Genomic DNA, 21118 nt, shown 5'->3' on the forward strand with positions numbered 1-21118 from the left:
ACCCAACAGAGCAAACAGCAGTGCAGAGGGGCCAGTGACTTGTTCCTGGCCACCGGGCCATTCGAGGAAGAGACTGTACACAGAAGAAGCCCCCTTCTCAGATGCTTTATTTCTGGGATCAAATCTGGGTCACAGCTGCAGAGGTGGACTCCGGACCTGGGGAAGGAAGCACTGGGGAGACTGAGGTGCAGCCTTCGCCCTGGGTGTTACGGGAACTGTCTTCAGGATCCGACCAGAAGGACTGGTCTCTCCACGGTCCAGGGAGGGGGGATCTTGACTCCAGGAGACGGGTGGAGGGGGGCGCTGGAGAGATGAGCAACCTCAACATTTTAGGGAAGGAACTGGGGTCTGGAAGGAGTGTCAGGGTCCCTGCAGGGGTGGGGACTTGTCGGGGGATCAGGGGGATGAGGGGAGTCCAGAATGCTGGGTCCAGGAATGAATCACGAATTGGACTTGATAGTGTCCTGGATCCACTTGGTGAACTGACAGAGGTTGGTGTAGACGCCAGGTCTGTTGGGCTGGGCGCAGGGGAAGTCTCCCCAGGACACGAGGCCCTGCAGGGAACCATTGCAGACCACGGGGCCCCCGGAATCACCCTGTGGAGGAGACAGGGAGGTAGAGAGAGGCAGTGATGCGCGAAGATGAAGGGAGGGAGTCACACAGATGAGGAAGACACCAGAGAGCGAGACACAGGTAAAAAGAGACACACGGGGAGCATATTACCCTTTCACCCCAAGTCCACCCTTTAGGAACCCCCTTTATCTCTCTCTGGGCTTCCCAGGTGGCTCAGATGGTATAGAATCTGCCTGCAATGCAGGAGACCTGGGTTTGATTACCTGGATCAGGAAGATCCCCTGGAGGAGAGAATGGCCACCCACTCCAGTATACTTGCCTGGAGAGTCCCATGGACAGAGGAGCCTGGTGGGCTACAGTCCACGGGGTCGCAGAGTCGGACACGACTGAGCTGCTGACACGCACTGAAACTGTCCCTTTCTACCCAAACCCCACCCTCCTTTCTGTCTGTCTCCCTCATGCCTGTCTCTGTTCTTCCTTCTATTTCTTTCTCCCTCTTCCCTCCAACCTTGGAATACTGAGTTTCTCCTGCTGGACACGCCTTCCTTTCCCTTCCTCACTCTTCACCCATCCTTGACACCAATCCGCCTTGCACCTATACATCACTTTTGCAGAGGAGCAGTCATCAATCCCTGGGTGACGCTTTTTCAGCTTGGCACTGCTAACATTCTGCATGCTCACTCAGTCATGTAGTTGTGTCTGACTCTTTGCGACCCCATGGACTGTAGCCCGCCAGGCTCCTCTGTCCATGAGAGTCTCCCGGCAAGAATACTGGAGTGGGTTATTATTTCCTCCTCCAAGGGACCTTCCTGACTCAGGGATGGAAGCTGTGTCCCCAATGGCTTTTGCACTGGCAGGTGGATTCTTTACCACTGAGCCCCCTGGGAAACCCACTGGGACCGGACAGTTCTCTGCTGTGGGCAGCTGTCCGGTGCATTATAAGGCCTTTAGCAGCAGCCCTCCAGCCACTACACACTAGGAGCTCCCTCCCTCCCCTGACACATTGAGACCACCAAAAACATCTTCAGGCATCGTCACATGTCCCCCGGGGGTTCAGAATTGAGGATCGCTCTCTTGGACTAATTTGGGTTGCCTCTGCTTAATTCCCTTAGCTCCCTGTAATGACCCTTCTTGTAATAATACTTGGGCATTTTTCCTGTCCCTTCTTGTTTATGTTTATGCAAAATCCCTCCGACCTGGCTTCTTCTCGTGTTACAATGCAGATGCTGTTTTCCAGGCAAAAAAACCTCTGCTGCCCCAATCACTAAATTTCAACTTTCTTATGGTTTAATTTCTCTCCTTCTTTTTTGTTCGCTCTTGTTTAAATCCCTGCAGAGTTCCTTTCACTCAGCAGTGAGTTAACTGCTCGGAGCCTTGGCTCCTTGTCTGTAAAACAGAGTTAATAATAATGGTTAAATGGATTAATTGAGCTGATGCTTCTGAACCACTTAAAAAGAGTGTCTGGCAATTAATTAGCTCTTGTTATTATTATAGTATTAGTATGATTGTTATTACTTCTTGCTTTTAGTGGCCACGCCCAGATTGCATTCAGGTATGAAGAAGCCACTTGAGGTTTAGGGGAAAAAAAAAAATCAAAGTACTACCCTTGGCTACAGAAAAGCTACATATTTTACTATGTTGACATCTGGACACTGAGTGAAGTAAGACAGAGAGAGAAGGAGAAACATCTCTTTTATGGGAATCTAAAAAGAAATGATACACATGATCTTATTTACAAAACAGAAAGAGACTCACAGGCTTAGAGAACAAGTTACGCTTGCCAAGGGGAACGGATGGTTAGGGAGTTTGGGATGGACATGTACATGCTGCTGTATTTCGAATGGATAACCAGGAAGGACCTACTGTAGAGAAGGTGGGATTCAAGGTCCTGTGGTAGCCTGGATGGGAGGGGAGTTTGGGGGGAGAATGGATACGTATGTATGTATGTATGACTGGGTTCCTTCTCTGTTCACCTAGAACTGTTACAACGTTGTTAATCAGTTCCACTCCAATACAAAATTAAAAGCTTTTTTTTTTTTTTTTTTTTAAGATTTTGGTATCTGAATCAGATGTGCTTTCTTCTCATAAAAACCCCTCCATCCAGATATGTGTGCTTCCAGTGTTAACTGGGAACAGAGATTAAGCTGGTGGACCTGGGAAGTTTTTGCAATTGTTACATTTGTAAGATTTTGGGGGTACGGGAGCTTTTCCCAGGCATCAGAATGGGTCTGGAGTGCTGTCTGAGCCCACAGCTTAACAAATATTACTGAGCATACATCCTGCCAGCAGAGAGCTTGTTAATTTACATTCCTCTAGACCCTTTGGATGGAGAAGGCAATGGCACCCCACTCCAGTACTGTTGCCTGGAAAATCCCATGGACTGAGGAGCCTGGTAGGCTGCAGTCCATGGGGGCGTGAAGAGTCAGACAGGATTGAGTGACTTCACTTTCACTTTTCACTTTTATGCATTCGAGAAGGAAATGGCAACCCACTCCAGTGTTCTTGTCTGGAGAATCCCAGGGATGGGGTCGCACAGAGTCAGACACGACTGAAGTGACTTAGCAGTAGCAGTAGCAGACCCTTTGGAGGGAGAGGGGGTTTCCCAGGTGGCGCTAGTGATAAAGAACCCACCTGACAAATGCAGGAGACAAAAGAGATCCAGGTTTGATCCCTGGATTGGCAAGATAACCTGGAGAAGGAAATGGCAATCCACTCCATTATTCTTGGCCTGGAGAGTCCCGTGGACAGAGAAGCCTGGCGGACTACAGTCCATGGGGTCACAAAGAGTCAGACTAGACTGAAGCAACTTAGCACACATCCAGAGCCTTTGGGGACCTAAATATAGGGAAGGGTCCTGAGCTGTAACAGTTTAATTTTTGTCATCCTCAACAAATAGAGCTCCCATGAGAACATAAAGAAGCTGTGTCCTGGGATCAAGAAATATTTGCTGAACACTGGGTTCCACTCATCCTTCCACTCTCAGCCTCTGTCCCCTAAACATGCTGGCTCTTTTTTTTTTTTTTCCTTTGAATCAGCAGAACTCCTTCCTGCCGCAGGGCCTTTGCACATGCTTTTCTTGCTCTAAACTTCTGCAAGGCTGGCTCCTGTGTGTCATTCAGTCTCTGCTCAGATGTCACCTCTTCAAGATCCTTCCAACCACCCTTCCATACGTTGCACCCCCATCACTTGCTATCATAAAACGACATTTTATTTTCTGCATGGTCCTTACCACTTTCTGAAATTACCCTCTATATGCAGTTTCTTGACCGTTGGATTTTTTTAAAAAAACTTTTTACTACACCAACAACTTTGTGATCAATCCTGTCTATTAAATACTGCCTTTTAAAAAATACCCCTAGTTTCCGTTTTCCTTTTTTGAGATGTTTCATAAGAATTTGTCAAAAAACTTTCCCACTACAGATTTTGAGGGAATAAGACTCTTAAGACTGCACTTGCCTGAAAAGTGCCAAAATAAATAAGACAAATCTGTGATGTTTATCAGGGCTTCCCTGGTGCTCAGACGGTAAAGAATCTGCCTGCCATGCAGGTGACCCGGGTTCGATCCCTGGGTGGGGAAGATCCCCTGGAAGAGGGAATGGCAACCCACTCTAGGATTCTTGCCTGGGAAATCCCATGGACAGAGGAGCCTTGCAGGCTACAGTCTATGGGGTCGCAAAGAGTCAGACACGACTGGGCAGCTGAATACATGTGACGTATGTGGTACGAAAGGTGGCCCCTCAAGATGTGGTACCTTTTTTCAGGGCACACCCTGCCTGTCCATAGCACACAGGCTTGATCTCTGCCTTGAGGCCAATGCTGTCTAATGCAGTGGCTACTAGCTACATGGTGTTCTTGAGCGCTTGAAACACAGCTAGCCCCGACTGAGATATGCTGTCAGTGGACAAGGACACACTGGCGCAAACAAACAAACAAAAAAATAGGAAAAAGAAAAACCATCGAAAAACATCCACACTAGCTTTCAAAGACTTACTATGAGAATCAAAATATGTAAAACATCTCATTCCTAATTCTTACATATTAATTACATTTTGAAATGGTGGTACTTAGGATACATGGGATTAAATAGGGTATATTATTATTGCACGTGTGTGTTCAGTGGCTCAGTCATGTCTGACTCTTTGGGACCCCGTGAACTGTAGCCCACCAGGCTCCTCTGTCCATGGGATTCTCCAGGCAGGAATATTGGAGTGGGTGGCCACTTCCTTCTCCAGGGGATCTTCTCCACCCAGGGATCAAACTTTTGTCTCCTCATTGACAGGCACATTCTTTACCACGGAGTTACCATTATTATTATTATTGTCATTATCGTTATTATTATTTGCTGGGTCTTCATTGCAGCACATGGGTTTAGTTGTCCCACGGCATGTGGGAGTTTATTTCCCGAACTAGGGATCAAACCCATGTTCCCTGTGACACAAGGTAGAGTCTCAACCACTGGGCCATCTATATTATTAAAATAGTTAATTTCACCTCTTTGTTTTTACTTTTTTTTTTTTTACATGTAACTGTGTGTGAAAGTGTTAGTTGGTCAGTTGTGTCTGACTCTCTGTGACCCCATGGACTGTATCCTGTCAGGCTCTTCTGTCCTTGGGAGTCTCCAGGCAAGAATACTACAGCAAGTTGCCATGCCCTCCTCCAGGGAATCTTCCCGACCCAGGGATTAAACCTGGGTCTCTTGCACTGGACGCAAATTCTTCACTGTCTGAGCCACCAGGGAAGCCCAGGAAGTTACATGTAATTACCAGAATGTTTAAAATTACACGTAAGGCTTGCATGATATTTTTACTGGAAAGCATTGCTCCAAAATGTGAGCTCTGTGGGAACAGAGGGTCTCACTGATTTGATCATCACGGGTTCCCCGGGACGCAGCAAGGCTCCAGGGACATAGCTGGTTTCAGCGTGTATCAGCTGAATGAATGGAGAAGTCTCCAGCCTTACCTGGCAAGAGTCTCTGCCCGCCTGGTCCCCAGCGCAGAACATGGTGTTATCTATTTGATTTGGATAGGCTTTCTTGCACTGGTCGTCACTCAGCACCGTGATGTTCAGGCACTGGAGGGCTTTGGGGAAGGTAACTGGAACAGAGAGACCGCAGGGCCGCGCAGGCGGTGAGCGATGGAGGAAGACGGGGGAGGGGCAGAGTGCTCAGAGACAGAGAAGGGGAGAAGGCAGACATAGGTGGGCATCAAGAGAGAGACCCAGACACTCACCCTGGGGACTGCTGGTTGTTCCCCAACCAGACACCAGGCAGCTGGTCCCAGCAGAAGGACAACAGGAGGTGATGTTGATGGGCCTGACGTACGGAGTCTCTCGGATCCTTTTGTTCAGTTTGATGAGCATGAGGTCGTTGGAGTGGCCGGGGTGGGAGTAGCCAGGGTGGGCAATGGATTTGATGCCCTGGAACAGCTGCTGCCCAGACTCATACACGGGTGACAGTGAGTGGTGGCCAAGACGAACTCTGAAAAATCTGAGGAAGACAGTGCTGATCACCCCACCGACTCTGAGCCTGACCCCCATGTGCAATGCCAACTCCCATGCCAAACCTACCCCCAACCCCATTTCTACCCCCATCCTCAAACCCATCCCCGACACCATCTTTGCCTCCAACCCTTTGCCTAACCCTGCCCCAGTCACAACGGCAAATGCATCTCCAGCCCATCTCTAGCGCCAACTCTAATCCTTTCCCCGAACAAAGCAAAGTGAAAGTTGCTCGGCCGTGTCTGACTCTTTGCAACCCCATGGACTGTAGCCCACCAGGCTTCCCTGTCCATGAGATTCTCCAGGACAGAATACCGGAATGGGTGGCCTTTCACTTCTCCAGGGAGTCTTCCCAACCCAGGAATCAAATCCAGGTCTCCCACATTGCAGGCGGATTCTTTACCAGTTGAGCCACAATGGAAGCCTCCCACAAAAACCATGAACAAATCATTCTCAACCCCAAATACAATCTCACATCTAACCATGCATGCGAAGTCGCTTCAGTTTTGTTCAACTATTTCCAACCCCATGGACTGTAGCCCACCAGGCTCCTCTGTCCATGGATTCTCCAGGCAAGAATACAGGAGTGGGTTGCCATTTTTTCCACCAGGGGATTTTCCCGACCCAGGGATAGAACCCGCATCTCCTGTGTCTTCTGCCTTGCATTCCTAATCATCCAGGGGTTGCATTTCTAGCCTCAAATCCAGCTCATCCCTAACTCGAATCCCCTACCACAACCCCCTCTCAATCTGACGTCATCCCCGCCCCACTCTCCTCCCAGCTCCATTCTAAATCCCATCCCCAACTCTACCACCTCCTGCTCCCCCGTCCTCATCCCACCCTCACTAGACCGCCCCATGCCCCTCCCCCAGCCCCCCAGCCCTCCTCTTGGAGCCCCTACTCACTGCTTGCGGCAGTGGGCAGCCGTGAGCAGCCACTGAGGGTCCACCAGCACAGCCCCGCAGTAGAGCTTGTTGAATCTCAGCAACAGCGCAGCCTGCCACGGCTGGCTGTTCTTCTCGCAGTTGGTCCCATTCACGATGCGGCTGCTGCTCTCACCCGCCCGGGTGTCCTCCGTCGCCCCAGGCCTGAGGTCCCGGGTGCTCTCAGAGGGCCCGATGGCAGACGGGTCGTCGCAGGAAGCCACATCGTTTGCAAGAGCCGGGTCTGGGGGCAAAAAGTGGGCGGGACGGAGCTCGGGGGCGGGGCCAGTCAGCAGATGAGGGGCGGAGCTAGGGCCCTAAGGGGTGGGGCCTAGTTTCCAAAAGAGGGGAAGTCAAGCCTTCGAGAGAGCCGGGTCTGGGCTTGTGTGGGCAGAGTCTGAGATGTGGGTGGGGCTTGAAATCGATCTGGGCAAGGCCAAGGCCAGAGTCACGCGGAGGAGTCGATTCTATAAAGAGCCTTGACTTTGGAAGAAGAGGCCAGGGCTGGGTTCTAGGAACTGTGGCCAGGACCGGAGGTGGAACCTGGCCCAAAGAGATAAACCCAAAGAAGCTGGGGCCTTTCTTGGTGGAGAGGCACAGCCCAAGGATCCCTGACTGTAGATAAAGTCTGGACTTGGGGTATGGTTGAGGAAAAGAGGCAAAACTAGGAAAAGTGCTCAGACTGGGGGAAGGGGGGAGGGGTTCATTGGGATGGGGCGGTGGAAATCAGAGTTGTTTTGTGAATTCAAAAACACAAATGTGAGCCCCTCTTCATCACACAAACCTGCACAAAGGGACCCAGATACCTGCCTCCATCACCGGTTCTCCCGTCGCCTGTTAACCCGTCTTGTTTGTGTTCTTACTAAAGACCCAGACAAGCACCATCTTCATTTACACGCACTCTCCAAGAACACGACTGTCACAGACATGCACACACCCAGTGACATGTATCATCCCCACACACAGCTCTGCCTCGTGGCACACACGCTCCCCAGTTACACTTATTTGGGGGAGGCTGACACTTTTCCAGTGGTCATGTATGAATGTGAGAGTTGAACTATAAAGAAAGCTGAGTGCCGAAGAATCGATGTTTTTGAACTGTGGTGTTGGAGAAGACTCTTGAGAGTCCCTTGGAATACAAGGAGATCCAACCAGTCCATCCTAAAGGAAATCAGCCCTAAATATTCATCAGAAGGACTGATGCTAAAGCTGAAGCTCCTATATGTTGGCCACCTGTTGTGAAGAACTGACTTATTGGAAAAGACCCTGATGCTGGGAAACATTGAAGGTGGGAGGAGAAGGGGACGGCAGAGGATGAAATGGTTGGATGGTATCACCGACTTGATGGACATGAGTTTGAGTAAGTTCCAGGAATTGGTGATGGACAGGGAAGTCAGGTGTGCTGCAGTCCATGGGGTTGCAAAGAGTCGAACACAACTGAGTGACTGAAATGAACTGACATGGTCTCACTACCCCCCACACAGTATCTTAGTGATGTGGGCACAGACGTGTAGAGACTGCCCCTCACTTCTGCACACAGCATGATAGCATAGTGACAAGGTTAGATAGACTCTGTGGACCAAGCATGACACAGGGCAAGTCACCCAGCCTCATTCACTGTCTCGTGGTGACAGCCTCTTCCACACACTCCGCTGTCACAGGAGGGATGGGAACTTTACACACACCACTGCGTGGTCACACGTACAACCCCTACAAACACGCAGTCATGGGACTTCCCTGGCGGCCCAGTCGCTAAGACTCCGAGCTCCCGATTCAGGGGGCCCAGGTTCAATCCATGGTCAGGGAGCTAGATCCTCCAAACACATGGCCACACACAATCACCCATACACAGAGCCTCAACCAACCACACAGAGTTGTTGTTCAATCGCTCAATTGTGTCTGACTCTGTGTGACCCTACGGGCTGCAGCACGCCAGGCCTCCCTGTCTCTCACCCTCTCCTGAAGTTTGCCCAAGTTCATGTCCATTGCATCAGTGATGCCATCCAGCCATCTCATCCCCTGTCATTCCCTTCTCCTCCTGCCCTCAGTCTTTCCCAACATCAGTGTCTTTTCCAATGAATTGGCTCTTCGCATCAGGTGACCAAAATACTGGAGCTTCAGCTTCAGCATCAGTCCTTCCAATGAGTGTTTCTGGGTTGATTTCCCTTAAGATCGACTGGTTTGATCTCCTTGCTGTCAAACTAGTGAGCAATATCTGTAGCTGTCACAAAGAGAGCCACCCATAACCACCCATAACGTCGCACCCAGCCACAATCACATAGTCACAAATGGCTACCTGAAGGCACCTAGCCACACATTTCCACGGCGCCAAGCACTTTTGTCAGACTCAATCCTGTGATGCAGGCACAGAAATCAGCTGGCATCCATACACCCAGCCGAACAGCCACACACAGCCACACACACAATAGCACTCACAGCGCACACACAGCCACCCACACAGTCACTGAGACACACACACCATCTTAGATGCACACACACTCAGTCACACGATCACATGTACAGTCTCAAAGGGTAGTCCCACCTGTCACAGACAGTCACTTGATATGGGAAAAGGCACCCCACACTCACACTCACACACACATGCTCACACACATAGCGGACCCACTGCCACACACAATCACAAATGCAGATTTGCATTCACCCAACCTTGGGGCCATAACTAGTCACACGGGGTCCCCCTGCGTCACAGAGTCCCTGACAGCGCCCCCCCGCGCCCGCACGGCTGGCTATGTGCACACACTAGGGTCCTGGTTACCTGTCGCCCCCAGAATCAGGGCCGCGATTAGGGTACGGACCATCCAGGACCAGTGGGCTCCTCCCGCGGCCATGGTCTTTGCGCCTGATGGAGGTGGGGGAGAAGAGGGTGGGCAGGTGATTCTGGGACCACTTATCCCACCCCCATCTCCTTCCATCCCCGGTTGCTCAGAGCAGAGAGGGGCCGTGAGCACGTGGTCCACCCAGAGCGCTGAGTTGAGGCTCGGGGGAAATTCTAGTACTTCGGAGCATCCTCCCGTCTCTGGTCTCCGAGCGAGGATGGAGAGAGGAGCCGCAAGCATCCTTTCCAGACCAGAGCCCACACGGAGCCGTCTCTGCGTCCCTTCGCCCCTCCCCAGGGCTCACCTGCCGCGTCCCCCAGGTGGGGGGTGGGGACCCGGCTCCCCGCTCAGCCGCAGACTCTCAGGCCGCCGCCGCCGCCGTGGTCCTGCAGCCGCCACCTCCTCCTCCTCCTCGGCTCCTGGCACCGGCCTGGGTTATAACCACCCACTGATCCCCGGGGCGCATTCCCGGGTAGTGAGGCGCCCTACCGGGCTTTAGCAACCACTCCTCCGGCCTTCCCCCCACCTCCGCCCCCAGAACACCCCCCCACCCAGTCCCGAAAGCCACTCCCTACCTCCCTGGCCCCGGGACGGGGAAGGGTCTCCAGAGTTCTGGCCCCGGGGCCTCCCCCGAGCCTCAAACCCAGCGCCTCCCCTGCTCGGAGGCGCGCTGGGCTCGGTTTTCCGTCTTCCCTGCGCCTTCACTCGTTCCGCCTGCCCTGTCCTCTTTCCTCTGCCCTCCTCCCTCTGCTCTAGGCTTCTCTCTGTGTTCCGCTTGCCTTGGAATCTTTGAGTCTCTTTCAGTATTAAGGCGCCCAGCCAGTGTCTCTTTCTTCTTTATTTTGTACAGCTTTATTGAGGTATGACTGAGCCACAATAAAATGCTCGTGTTCAATATGTACAACGTGATGCGTTCTGATCCACATTCATACAACCATCACCCCAACCAGGATAACAAATGTATCCATCACCTCCAAAGTTTGTTCATGCCCTCTTATGTGTTTCTGTGCTTCTTAATTGACCTCTCTTTCTCCACACCCTGGGTCTCTATCTTTTCTGTTACCCGTCTCTTTTCTGAGTCTACCCTTCCCTGTCTCCTATCTCTATTTCTGTCTTCCTCGCCTTCTTCTTCCCCTTCTTCTTCCTTCCCCCTCTCTCTCTGTCACAGAGTGCCTGTATCTCTGCATATCTCAGTCCCTCTGTCTCCCTCACTGTCTTTTTGGGGCCAGGAAGACTCTGACCACTTTGCCGAGGGACCCCCTCAACATCTCCTCCTGACCTGCATCCAGGCCTGGTGCCTTGGGGGCAGAAAGGGGCAGGGATCCAGTCTAGGGGCCCCCGCAGGTGCCTTTCACACACTGCCGGGCACAGCCAGGTGTGGGCGAGAGTTGGGCAGGGCTACCTGCCGATGGGGCAGGAAGCCAAGAGGCTGGGAGAAGGGGTGGGTGGCTCCTGGCCCCTTGGGAAATGGGGCGCTGGGTGGGGAACCCAAAGGGTGCCTCCTCCCTCCCTGGTTCCAGGCCATCCGGGCCTGCCTCTCCTGACCCCTTATCATCCAGGCTCTTCTTTTGGTCTGCCCTGAGCTCTCTGCATCCGTCTTTAACTGTCTCTCCAAGTCTCTGTCTCTGCTAGGATGTGAGAGCCAAGGACTCATCCAACACCTATTTACTGAGCACCTACTGTGTGCCAACTCAGGTCTGTCTGCGAACAAAAGCAGGTCTGGAAATGCTGCTTTGCAGAGCTCATGTTCCTCAAGGGCAAAACCTGAGCTGTCTTGTTCACCTCTATAATTCAGAACCCGTTGACTGGGAGGATTTAGAACCCTGAGGCTGGTTTCAGTGTATAGGGGGAAAAAAAGTCAAAACATAAGAGTCTGAGGCTTATTTTGCCTATTGCAATGAATATTTCAGGCATTAAAGTGACAAATCCTGCATCCTACTTCTTTCTTTTAAGTTTAGCTAACTCACCTTTTTAATTCCAAATTCCAGGAAGGTTTTTGTTTGTTTGGTTTGGTTTGGGGGAGTTCTTTTTCACATTTTAATTTATTTTATTATTGAAGTAGAGTTGATTTACCATGTTGTGGTAATTTCAAATTTCGTCTTAGTAAAATTTCACCTTCCTTTGGTTCTGGAGACATCTAAGTATACCTTTTCTCAGCTCTAAAGATCTTTAGGATTGAGAGACAGTCTGGAATGGTCACTCTGTGATAATTTCTGACATCCTTCTACTCTGCAGGGTAAAACTAAGGTTGCCATTCATGTTGGCGAAGCAAATGGACCGTGGTCTCTGACCCTCTCTCTAATCCTGACTTCTGCTCCAAACTTCAGCTCCCATGTTGGACCCTCGTTTCCCTTTCTCTGGGGTGTCACTTACTGTTCCATTCAGCTTCCTGGGAGGATGGCTGGCTTAGATGGCCTTTTGTCTTTCTCAGAGCTCACGCAGTGGGACTGAGCCAGGAAGGTCTTCCTGAGGACAGGCGTGTACATCAGCGTGGGATTGTGCACAGTGTGTGTGGTGGAAGAACCCCAGAAGGTACATGCAAGCCTGGGTCTTCACCCAGTTCTGCCTGTCTGCTCCGCTCATTTGGGGGGAGCATCTCTGGTCTCTCCACCTCCCTGCCCAACCCCCTTCTCTCCCCTCAACTGGACTACAGTGCGATCTTTCACATATCTGCCTCTGATCCTGTCCTTTTTCTCAAGGCCCTCAGGATCAAGGTCAAGTTTCAGCCTGGCACTCAGGACCCAGTGCCATCCTCCACTGACCTACATTCCCAGCCCCATCACCCACTTCTCCAGCCTCAAACTCCAGCCCCCACCATCCTGGATAATTTACCATGTCAAGGACACATCGGATGTTCTCACCCCCCTCCCCCAATTTTTCTACAGATCATTAGCATCCTGAGAATGCCCCCGACCCAAGCATCTCCATACGGCGTACTCAAATCCAGCCTCCCTTCTCCAGCCCTCCCGCCCCGGCCCCTGTTTAGCCCCACATCATCTCTCCCTGCACCCTCACTGGTCTTTCCCTTCCAGTCCATCCTGTACCTGGTCCCAGAGCTGCTCGTGCTCACACCCCTTCCATGGCTCCCCACAGCCCTCAGGAGAAGCCCCAGACTCCCAACCTGGGGTCTGAGGTCCTTTGGGATCTGGTCCCTGAGGTCTCCTCTCCTCTCCTCTCCCACCACTCTTACCCACTCTCAGTGGCCTCCCAGCCCTCTCATCTCCCTGCTTTTGCTGCTACAAGGGGAGTTTAATGAAGAAGGCCACCCTCGGGCAGTGCTGGCATAAGGTGGGGGAATCAGGGAGGTCTCCCTGGGCTGGGGAGGAAGGTCAAGTTGGGTTGTGAAAGGGGACTAAGGCTATCCGGGCTTCAGAGAGGCAGATGATGCAGAAAGCACCATGAATAATAAAATCCACTCTTTTATTGTTCACGTGGGTGTGCCAGGCACTGTTGCTTGTGTTTCACACATTTACAACCTTCAATCTCCCCCACCACAGCCACTGCCTGATGAGACATGTACGATTCTTATGCTTATTTTTACAGAAGAGAAAACCTACACAGTGAAGGAAGGCAGTTCCTGTAGGTACATGGCGAGCAAGTGGGGGAGCTGGGACCCCCAACTCGACTTTGGCCAGACACGAGACCACTTCTCTGTAGGAAGAAATTAAGCCCATGAGGTCACCAAGGGAGGGAGAGACCACTGGAAGGGAATTGTTTGTATTCTGTTAGCAGCCGGGGTAAGACCTTAGACCGTGTCCACCGTCACACCTAGTGATGAGAGGGTGGGGCTGGGGTAGAATCAGGAAGGGTTTGCACTGTGGTGCATTATTAAGCATTAGGATCGGGTCTGGGCAGCAGGGGGGGAAGAGGTCAAGAGGTGGAGGTCACAGGTCAGGATCAGTTGGTCTGAATGACTCTTTGGATCCAGTGACCGTATCTGCAGACGTCAGTGTAGACGCCTGGCTTCTCCTTGGAGCCGCAGGGGACGTTACCCCATGACACGAGGCCTCGGAGGCGGTCGCCACACACCAGCGGACCCCCGGAGTCGCCCTGTGGGTGAAGAGGGGGAGAGAGTCAGACAGACCTGAAGGAGAAAGAAAAAGAGACGGCGACTTCCCTGGGGGTACAGTGAACCGGGAATCCGCCTGCCAGTGCAGGGGACGTGGGTGTGAGCCCTGTTTTGGGAAGGGTCCACGTGCCATGGAGCCACTGAGGCTCTGCCACAACGAGTGAGCCCGCGCACCCGGAGTCCCTGCTCCACAACGAGAGAAGCCACTGCAAGAAAAAGCCTGCCCACAAGGAGAGCACAGCCCCCACTCACTGCAACTAGAGAAAGACCCAACGAAGACCCAGTTCAACCATAAACAAATAAATAATTTCAAAAACCTACTCTGAAAAAAAAGAAAGAAAAACAGACAGAAGGAGACACAGAGAGACATGTAGAGATGGGGGGACGATACTCAGAGATGGAGAGAACAACTCACATACAGAGAAAGAGAGACAGACAGACACAAAGTCACAGTCGGGGGACTAGAGACAGGGAGACTCAGAAACACAGAAATCTCTAAAGGGAGGATGGACAGCCTCAGAAATGCGGCTTCTCTTCCTGCCCTTTCTCTGCATCCAACTCACTGGGCATCACCTTTCTCTAGCTTTGCCTCTTTCTCCCTCTTGGCTGGTCTCTGCAGATCCTCCGATGCAGAGGGGTCAGTTTGGGCATCGGAAGGAGAGATCCAATGGATGACGTGGCAGGAATCCAAGTTAAAGGTATTTGGGAGAGAGGACGGGGCCCCTTTGCTCCCTGGCTAGGGTCCCCCTTCTGCACAGCTTGGCTATTTCCAAGCAGGACTGGTGGGGGCTCTGTTGGAGGAGGGACAGTCTCCTGGCACCATCTGCCTCCTGACTGTGTCTCTCTGCTTCTTGATCTCTTCATCTCCATCCTTGTCTCTGCACTTCCTGTCTCTGCTAATTGGCTTTTTATCTCTGCCTGTCCCTGTTTGCTTCTGTGTATGAAATTGAATCTCTCTGTCTCTTTTCTTGTCTCTGATTCTCACCCAACCTGGCTCTATGTGCGTCTATCCCTTCCGTTCGGTCTATGCGTCTGTCTCTTCCTGCCCGTCTATGTCCTTGGCCATGTAGCCAATGGGTCCCAGCGTCCTCACCTGGCAGGAATCCTTCCCGTGCTTCTCATCCCCAGCACACACCATGTTTTGGGTGATCTGGCCAGGGTAGGCATGGTCACACTCCTCGCGGGACACCAGGTGGATGTATGCACACTGGATGGTGTTAGGGTATTCACCTGCAAAGAGAGATGGGCCATGATCATTTCACAGTCTGCCCTTCTCATTGATCCTCCATCTATAAATCCTGCCTCCCCTATTGATCCCTTTTCCCCACTGGTTCCCTTATTCCTGTTTGTCAGTCATTCTCAAAACCCACTTCCACTGCCTGACTCCTGATTGGTCCTTCTTTCCATCACTCTTCCCTCTCATTGGCCTGTCTTCCTCAATTACCCCTTCTCTCAGTCAGGTTAGTCGCTCAGTCATGTCTGACTCTTAGCAACCCCATGGACTGCAGCACAGTAGGCCTCCCTGTCCATCACCAACTCTGGAGCTTGCTCAAACCCATGTCCATCAAGTCAGCGATGCCATCCAACCATCTCATCCTCTGTCATCCCTTTCTTCTCCTGCCTTCAATCTCTCACAGCATCAGGGTCTTTTTCAGTGACTCAGTTCTTCACATCAGATGGCGAAAGTATTGGAGCTTCAGCTTCAGCATCAGTCCTTCCAATGAATATTCAGGGCTGATCTCCCTTAGGATGGCCTGGTTGGATCTCCTTGCAGTCCAAGGGACTCTCAAGAGTCTTCTCCAACGCCACAGTTCAGCCTTCATTTCCTATTGGTTTCTCCTTTCTCTTAGGTCCCGCCTCCACTTGTCACTTTTCCATTGGCCCCGCCTTCTTCAGTATCCCCTTCCTCTATTAGTCGCTCCTCTGTTACATCTCTTCCTCCTTCACTGGACCTTGCTTTCCCATTGGCTCATCCTGATTGGCCACCACTTGACTGTTGTGATTTTCTAACTGGTCCCTTCTTTCCTCATTGGTTCTCCCTTCCTACTGGCCCTTCATCCAAAGCTGTGCCCCCTCATTGGTTCTTTCCTAAACAGCCTCATGCTCCCCTGTTGATTCCCCTTCCTCTTCACTAACAGGCCCACCCTCCATGGTCCCTGCTGATCTATTGGGTTTATTTCTGCCTCTAGTCCTTTATCTAGTGACCCCTCTTGACCTTTGACTCTTCTCAATTGGTTCCTCCACCATCAGCTTTCTCTACACTGTTCGCTTTCTTGATCCACATCCTTCAGCTGGCTCCCCTGCTTTATTGATTTCTCTTCTCCCATTAGTCCCTCCTCCGTTGATCCTTTCTTGATCATCTGTGTATCCTGATCCGTCCTTTTTGACAATTGGCCCCCTCCCTGATTGATATCTCTGCAGTGACCCTCCCTCCTCATTGACCCTTCATGTCATGTCTCCCGACTCCATTTCAACCAGCTGTTATTCTGCTCTCTTTGCCGGCTGTTCACTCATTAGCCCAGCTCTCGTATTTGCCCTCCCTCCCCATTGAACTTTCACCCACTGATTCACTCTCCCACTGACTCTCACCATGAACCACCTCCCCCCGCCATGACACATCACCCTGCGATGACGGATCACCCGCATCGTTCTCCCCCTACTGACCGTCTGCCATCTTGCCCCAGCCTAGGATGTGACAGCTGGTGTGGTTGGCTGAGCAGTCTCTTTCCAGGGCGAGAGGCTGGATGTGTTCGGAGAACCTGGCTGGCCGTGACAGACGCAGCAGCATGATGTCCTGGTCGTGGGTGGCAGCATTGTAGCCTGGGTGGACCACGGTCCGGACGACAGAGCTCTCCTCCTGGAAAAACTCCCTTTGCTGAAGGTTGTGCTTCCCCAGGTAGACCTGCAGATTCCTGGGAAAGGAAAGGGCGAGGTCTCACCTGGAGCCCTTTGGACTGCAGCTGAGGCTCCAGAGGGGCCTACGGTGGGAGATGGGGTAGCCTGGTGCTACGAACCATCTGGCCTGCTGCTGGCCTCACCATCTTCCCAGCTCAGCAAATGACAACTCTGTCCTTTCAGAATAATCCTGGAGGCTATTCTCAACCTTTTATGCGTTGCTTTGTATCTAAGCTGTCCAGAAATCCTTTTGTCTCTCCGAAGCATATCCAGAATCTGACCACTTCTCTCCTCCCCCCTGCTACCATCTTGGTCTGAGCCACTGTAATCTCTTACCTGGACAGCAGCCTCACTGGACTCCTGGTTTCTCCCTTTGGTCCTGTCAAGTCTGTCTTCCACAAAGCAGCCAGGACTGTTTTAACAATATAAACCAGCCTTATACTCCCTTTGTCAGCACCCTCCCATGACTCCCATTTTGCTCAGAGTAAAGGCCAAAAATCCCACTGTGGTCCATAAAGTTTTGTACAATCTGTCCCCATTATCCATCCACTGTGTCCCACTTTGCTTCTCTTTCTGCTCCAGCCACACAGGCTTCCTGGCCTTTCCATGAACACAATAGTCATCCTCTCACCCCTGGACCTTTGCACTGGTTGTTCCACCTGCCAGCAACTCTTTCTCCCAGATACCTGCATGCCTCACTCCCTCACCTCCTTCAAATGTCACCTTCCCTGGAGACTCAATCACAGTGCAAATATTCAGACTTCCCTGGTGGTCCAGTGGTTAAGAATTCATCTGCCAATGCAGGGGACATGGGTTCGATCCCTGGTCTGGGAAGATTCTATATGCTGTGGAGCAACCAAGCCCATGCAGCACAGCTACTGAGCTCGCAGCCACGACTAACATCTGAAGCCCTCACGCGCTACAGACTGTGCTCTGCAACAAGAGAAGTTATCGCAATGAGAAGCCTTCCCACTGCAGCTAGAAAGTAGCTCTCACTTGAGCAACAATGAGGACTCAGTACGGCCAAAAATAAAGAAACAAATATTATTTTAAAAAAGATGAGATTTTTGTTTTAGTCAGATACACCCTCTTTAGCACTTAGACCAGTGTCTGGCCTGTGACAGACATTGAATAAATATCTGTGAAATGGATGAAAGTGTTGCTCCCTTGCTCAGAAACTTTCTGTAGCTCCCTATTACCCTCGGAATAAAGCTCAAGTGCCTAATCCCACTATTCTCTGACCCTCAGTGAGCCAGTAATTTTCCTTAGAACTCCTCAGACTGTTCCCACCTCAGCTTTTTGGGCCATGTATTTCCTCTGCCCTGGATGCTCAGCCTGCTTCTTCATTTGCTTCCCCTTTCTCGTTCATTTTCCATGTCTCGGCTTAAATTTCATCTCATCAAAAAGTCCTTCCTGATACCCTCTTCAGTCTAAAGCAGGTGCTTCTGTTCTTTTCTCTCATGGAGCCACCCCTGTTTTTTCCTTTCATTGGACTTAAGAGTAATTTGTGATTATATGTTTCTCCCCCCCCCCCCCCCCCCCCAAGGATTCAACAACTGTCTTCTGGTGCTTTTCTACTCCTGTGTCCCAAAGGGCAGAGACTCTGGGCTGCTGTCTCCGTCTTCGCTGAGTCCGCACAGCCCAGCTCAAATCTAGCATTTGTGAGTTCCCTTGGTCAGTGCGCACTGAATGAATGAATGAGGATGGTGAGAGTGACGCCAGGTTTCCCTGTGTTTGGGGGAGACCACCCTGGAGGTCCTTGAGTCCTTGACCCTGCAAGGCTCTCTCTTGCTCTCTCTCTCTCTCTCTCTCCGGGATTCCATGTGCCTAACTAGACACGTGGCCCATAGTTAGCATTGAAAAACATGGAGGCTGCTGTTCCTCTAACTACTGGTTATTAGCGCTCTGAGGATTGGCCCTGGACCTGTGGTTGTTTAGTTGCTAAGTCGTGTCTGACTCTTGCGACTCCACGGACTGTAGCCCGCCAGGCTCCTCTGTCCATGGGATTCTCCAGGAATGAACACTGGAATGAGTTGACATTTCCGCCTCCAGGGGATCTTTCCGACCCAGGGATTAAACCCGTGTCTCTTATGTCTCCTGTGGCAGGCGACATGGCAGGCTCTTTACCACTAGTGCCACCCCCGGCGGCAGCTCTTTCCAGGGTGCTCTTAAAAATGTGAACCGCAACTTGCTGCTTCCCTGATGAAAACCCTACGCGGCTTCCCCCTGCACTTGGAGCTAAATCCACCCCTCCCTACAGGGCCCTGTAAGGTCCTCCTTCCCCATTTAGAAGGCCGGTTTATTAAAGCAGCAGTTTTGCTTGTTTTCCTCACTGCTGTACCCCCCCAGGGCCCCAAACACTGTCTGGCATGGATACTGTACTCAATTAAATACCGGCCATTTGAGCCTGGTTATCAGACGGCGTCATGACGTGGGAGTCGTGCAGTTCTGCAAGAACTCCGCAGGGTCTAACGGCAGCAAGGATACTCACGGTTTTTTGCAGTGGGCAGCGGTGAGGACCCACAGCGGGTGAATGAGGACGCCTCCGCAGAGCAAGTGGCCCGACGTGTAGAGGGCAGCTTGATAGGGGTGAGACGTCTGCTCACAGGGTCCACCGTGGAGCACCTTGTTCTGCTCCTCCGCTTGGGCTGAGGGAGGCTCTGAGTGAGTGGGGAGGTCTGGAGGTGTCAGCTACACCCCCCAAGCTGAACCCCATTGCTGCCTTGATCATCAGCTTCATCTCCATCCCCACCGCCAGAGCCAAACCCATCCCTAAACTTTCCTGTCTTTAAACCTGTGTGTGCCTGCTAAGTCGCTTCAGTCGTGTCTGACTCTTTGCAACCCCATGGACTACAGTGCACCAGGCTCCTCTGTCCTTGGGATTCTCCAGGTGAGAATACTGGAGTGGGTTGCCCTGCCCTCTTCTATGGGGGGGTCTTCCTGATCCAGGGATTGAACCTGTGTCTCTTATGTCTCCTGCACTGGCAGGTGAGTTCTCTGCCACTAGCGGCCTCCTGGGAAGCCCATCTTTAAACCCACCTCCGACCAATTTCCCCATGTCCCAAACCAACCTCAACCTCTTCCACATCTTGAAGCCCACCTCCCACCCCTCCCCCACCTGCATCCCTCATCCCTTAAACTCCCCGATGTCTTCCTCATTCTGAACCTCCTCCCCGGCATACCCATATGTGTCCCCATCCCCAATTGCATTCTCTTCCCCATCAACCACCCCCCACCCCCTGCCCAAACTGACTCACTCACGTCACCGCCCTTTTGCCCACCTGCAGCGCCCAGAACCAGTGCTATGACCAGCATCTTCACGGCCATTCCTGAGAAGGGAAGCCAAATGCTGCATTAGTCCCAGCCTCAGAGTTCGCCCAGGCTCCTCCCTCCCCATCCTCCCCATCCTCCCGGGTTAGCTATGCCCTCCTGACCCTTGGCTTCCATCCTTCCCATTTAGCCTCCCGGTTTCTTACCTTCCCAACCCACGCCTTCCATCTGAGGGTCCCACGAAGGCGGGGGTGCCAGCGAGGCCCTAGAACCTGCTGTTCACCCTGACCTTCTCCTGATGCTTCTACACTCGTTCTTTTTTCTCCTCTTGGCTCTAGTTTGCCTGCTCAGTAACAGGACGGAGGGCCCCTGACGTTCTTCCCTTGCCCTGGGTTTTCTCCCCCTCCCCTTGGCTCTGAGCTTACCTGAAACTCACCTCCACACCTGGGGCTTCTGCGGGGGCCAGCTGCGGGGGGTGGGGGGGTGGGATGAGCCGGTTCTTGGGTTGGGGGCAGGGATAGTAGGTGTCCCCGGTGGATGGATGGACGAGGAGACAGAGAGAGTCAGAGGTGCAGGGAGCTGGGCAGAGAGAAGGCACGCTGAAAGCAGAGGCAGGCAGAGGTAGGGGGCTGAAAGCAGAGAACGTGGGCACCCAGGGCCTGGCTGACAGACACCCCAGTGCCCTGGCCTGCCTGCAAGAGGCCCGTCCTGTCCTCAGATGCTCCCATGCTTCCTTTTAACCCCTGCCTCCCCGGGCCCCTGGAGCAGGAGGCCGCCCCGCCCTTTCCTCCTTCCCCGGGCCTCCCACGCGCATTCCTCCCACCCCCACAACTCTGCTTCTGCTGACCCCTGATCCTGGCTTCAGGGGAAGGGGGTGCAGGTTCCTGAGTGCACAAGGGGGGCGACTCCCCGACTCCTGGGTCGAGGAAGGAGGGGCTGGGGGGCTGAGAATTCTGGACCTCTAAGGAGAAAGGGGCTGGAAGTCTGCACACCTGAACCTAAAGGCAGGAAGGGCAGGAGCTTGTTCTCAGTTCCTAGACTTCTAGGTCCTCGAG

At 52.3% G+C, this 21118-nt stretch overlaps 2 protein-coding genes across 2 annotated transcripts; both read right to left on the reverse strand.

Annotated features, from left to right (window-relative positions):
* Nucleotides 1–440: 440 nt before the first annotated feature.
* On the reverse strand, nucleotides 441–9841 carry KLK5 (kallikrein related peptidase 5). The gene is made up of 5 exons (XM_065926607.1): nucleotides 9769–9841; nucleotides 6975–7236; nucleotides 5802–6058; nucleotides 5533–5666; nucleotides 441–596 (listed from the first exon to the last, which is right to left on the reverse strand). Exons 1-5 carry the CDS (start codon nucleotides 9839–9841, stop codon nucleotides 441–443), a joined length of 882 nt encoding a protein of 293 aa, XP_065782679.1.
* A 3885-nt stretch (nucleotides 9842–13726) lies between these two features.
* KLK6 (kallikrein related peptidase 6) lies at nucleotides 13727–20120 on the reverse strand. The gene is made up of 5 exons (XM_065926627.1): nucleotides 20075–20120; nucleotides 19285–19441; nucleotides 16563–16810; nucleotides 14992–15128; nucleotides 13727–13879 (listed from the first exon to the last, which is right to left on the reverse strand). The coding sequence occupies exons 1-5, from the start codon at nucleotides 20118–20120 to the stop codon at nucleotides 13727–13729; spliced, it is 741 nt and encodes a 246-aa protein (XP_065782699.1).
* Nucleotides 20121–21118: the final 998 nt, after the last annotated feature.

This window comes from Muntiacus reevesi, chromosome 2, assembly GCF_963930625.1.
Source record: "Muntiacus reevesi chromosome 2, mMunRee1.1, whole genome shotgun sequence".
NCBI classification, from domain to species: Eukaryota; Metazoa; Chordata; class Mammalia; order Artiodactyla; family Cervidae; genus Muntiacus; species Muntiacus reevesi.

Excerpts from the sequence above, each read along its gene's own strand:
- KLK5 (XM_065926607.1), bottom strand. The coding sequence starts at position 9,841 with ATGGCCGCGGGAGGAGCCCACTGGTCCTGGATGGTCCGTACCCTAATC. Across the intron at positions 7,237-9,768 it reads CCTGATTCTGGGGGCGACAG|ACCCGGCTCTTGCAAACGAT; the intron begins GTAACCAGGACC and ends TTTTGCCCCCAG. Across the intron at positions 5,667-5,801 it reads AACAACCAGCAGTCCCCAGG|TTACCTTCCCCAAAGCCCTC; the intron begins GTGAGTGTCTGG and ends TCTCTGTTCCAG.
- KLK6 (XM_065926627.1), bottom strand. The coding sequence starts at position 20,120 with ATGGCCGTGAAGATGCTGGTCATAGCACTGGTTCTGGGCGCTGCAG. Across the intron at positions 19,442-20,074 it reads ACTGGTTCTGGGCGCTGCAG|CCCAAGCGGAGGAGCAGAAC; the intron begins GTGGGCAAAAGG and ends AGCCTCCCTCAG. Across the intron at positions 13,880-14,991 it reads ACGGGAAGGATTCCTGCCAG|GGCGACTCCGGGGGTCCGCT; the intron begins GTGAGGACGCTG and ends CTTCACCCACAG.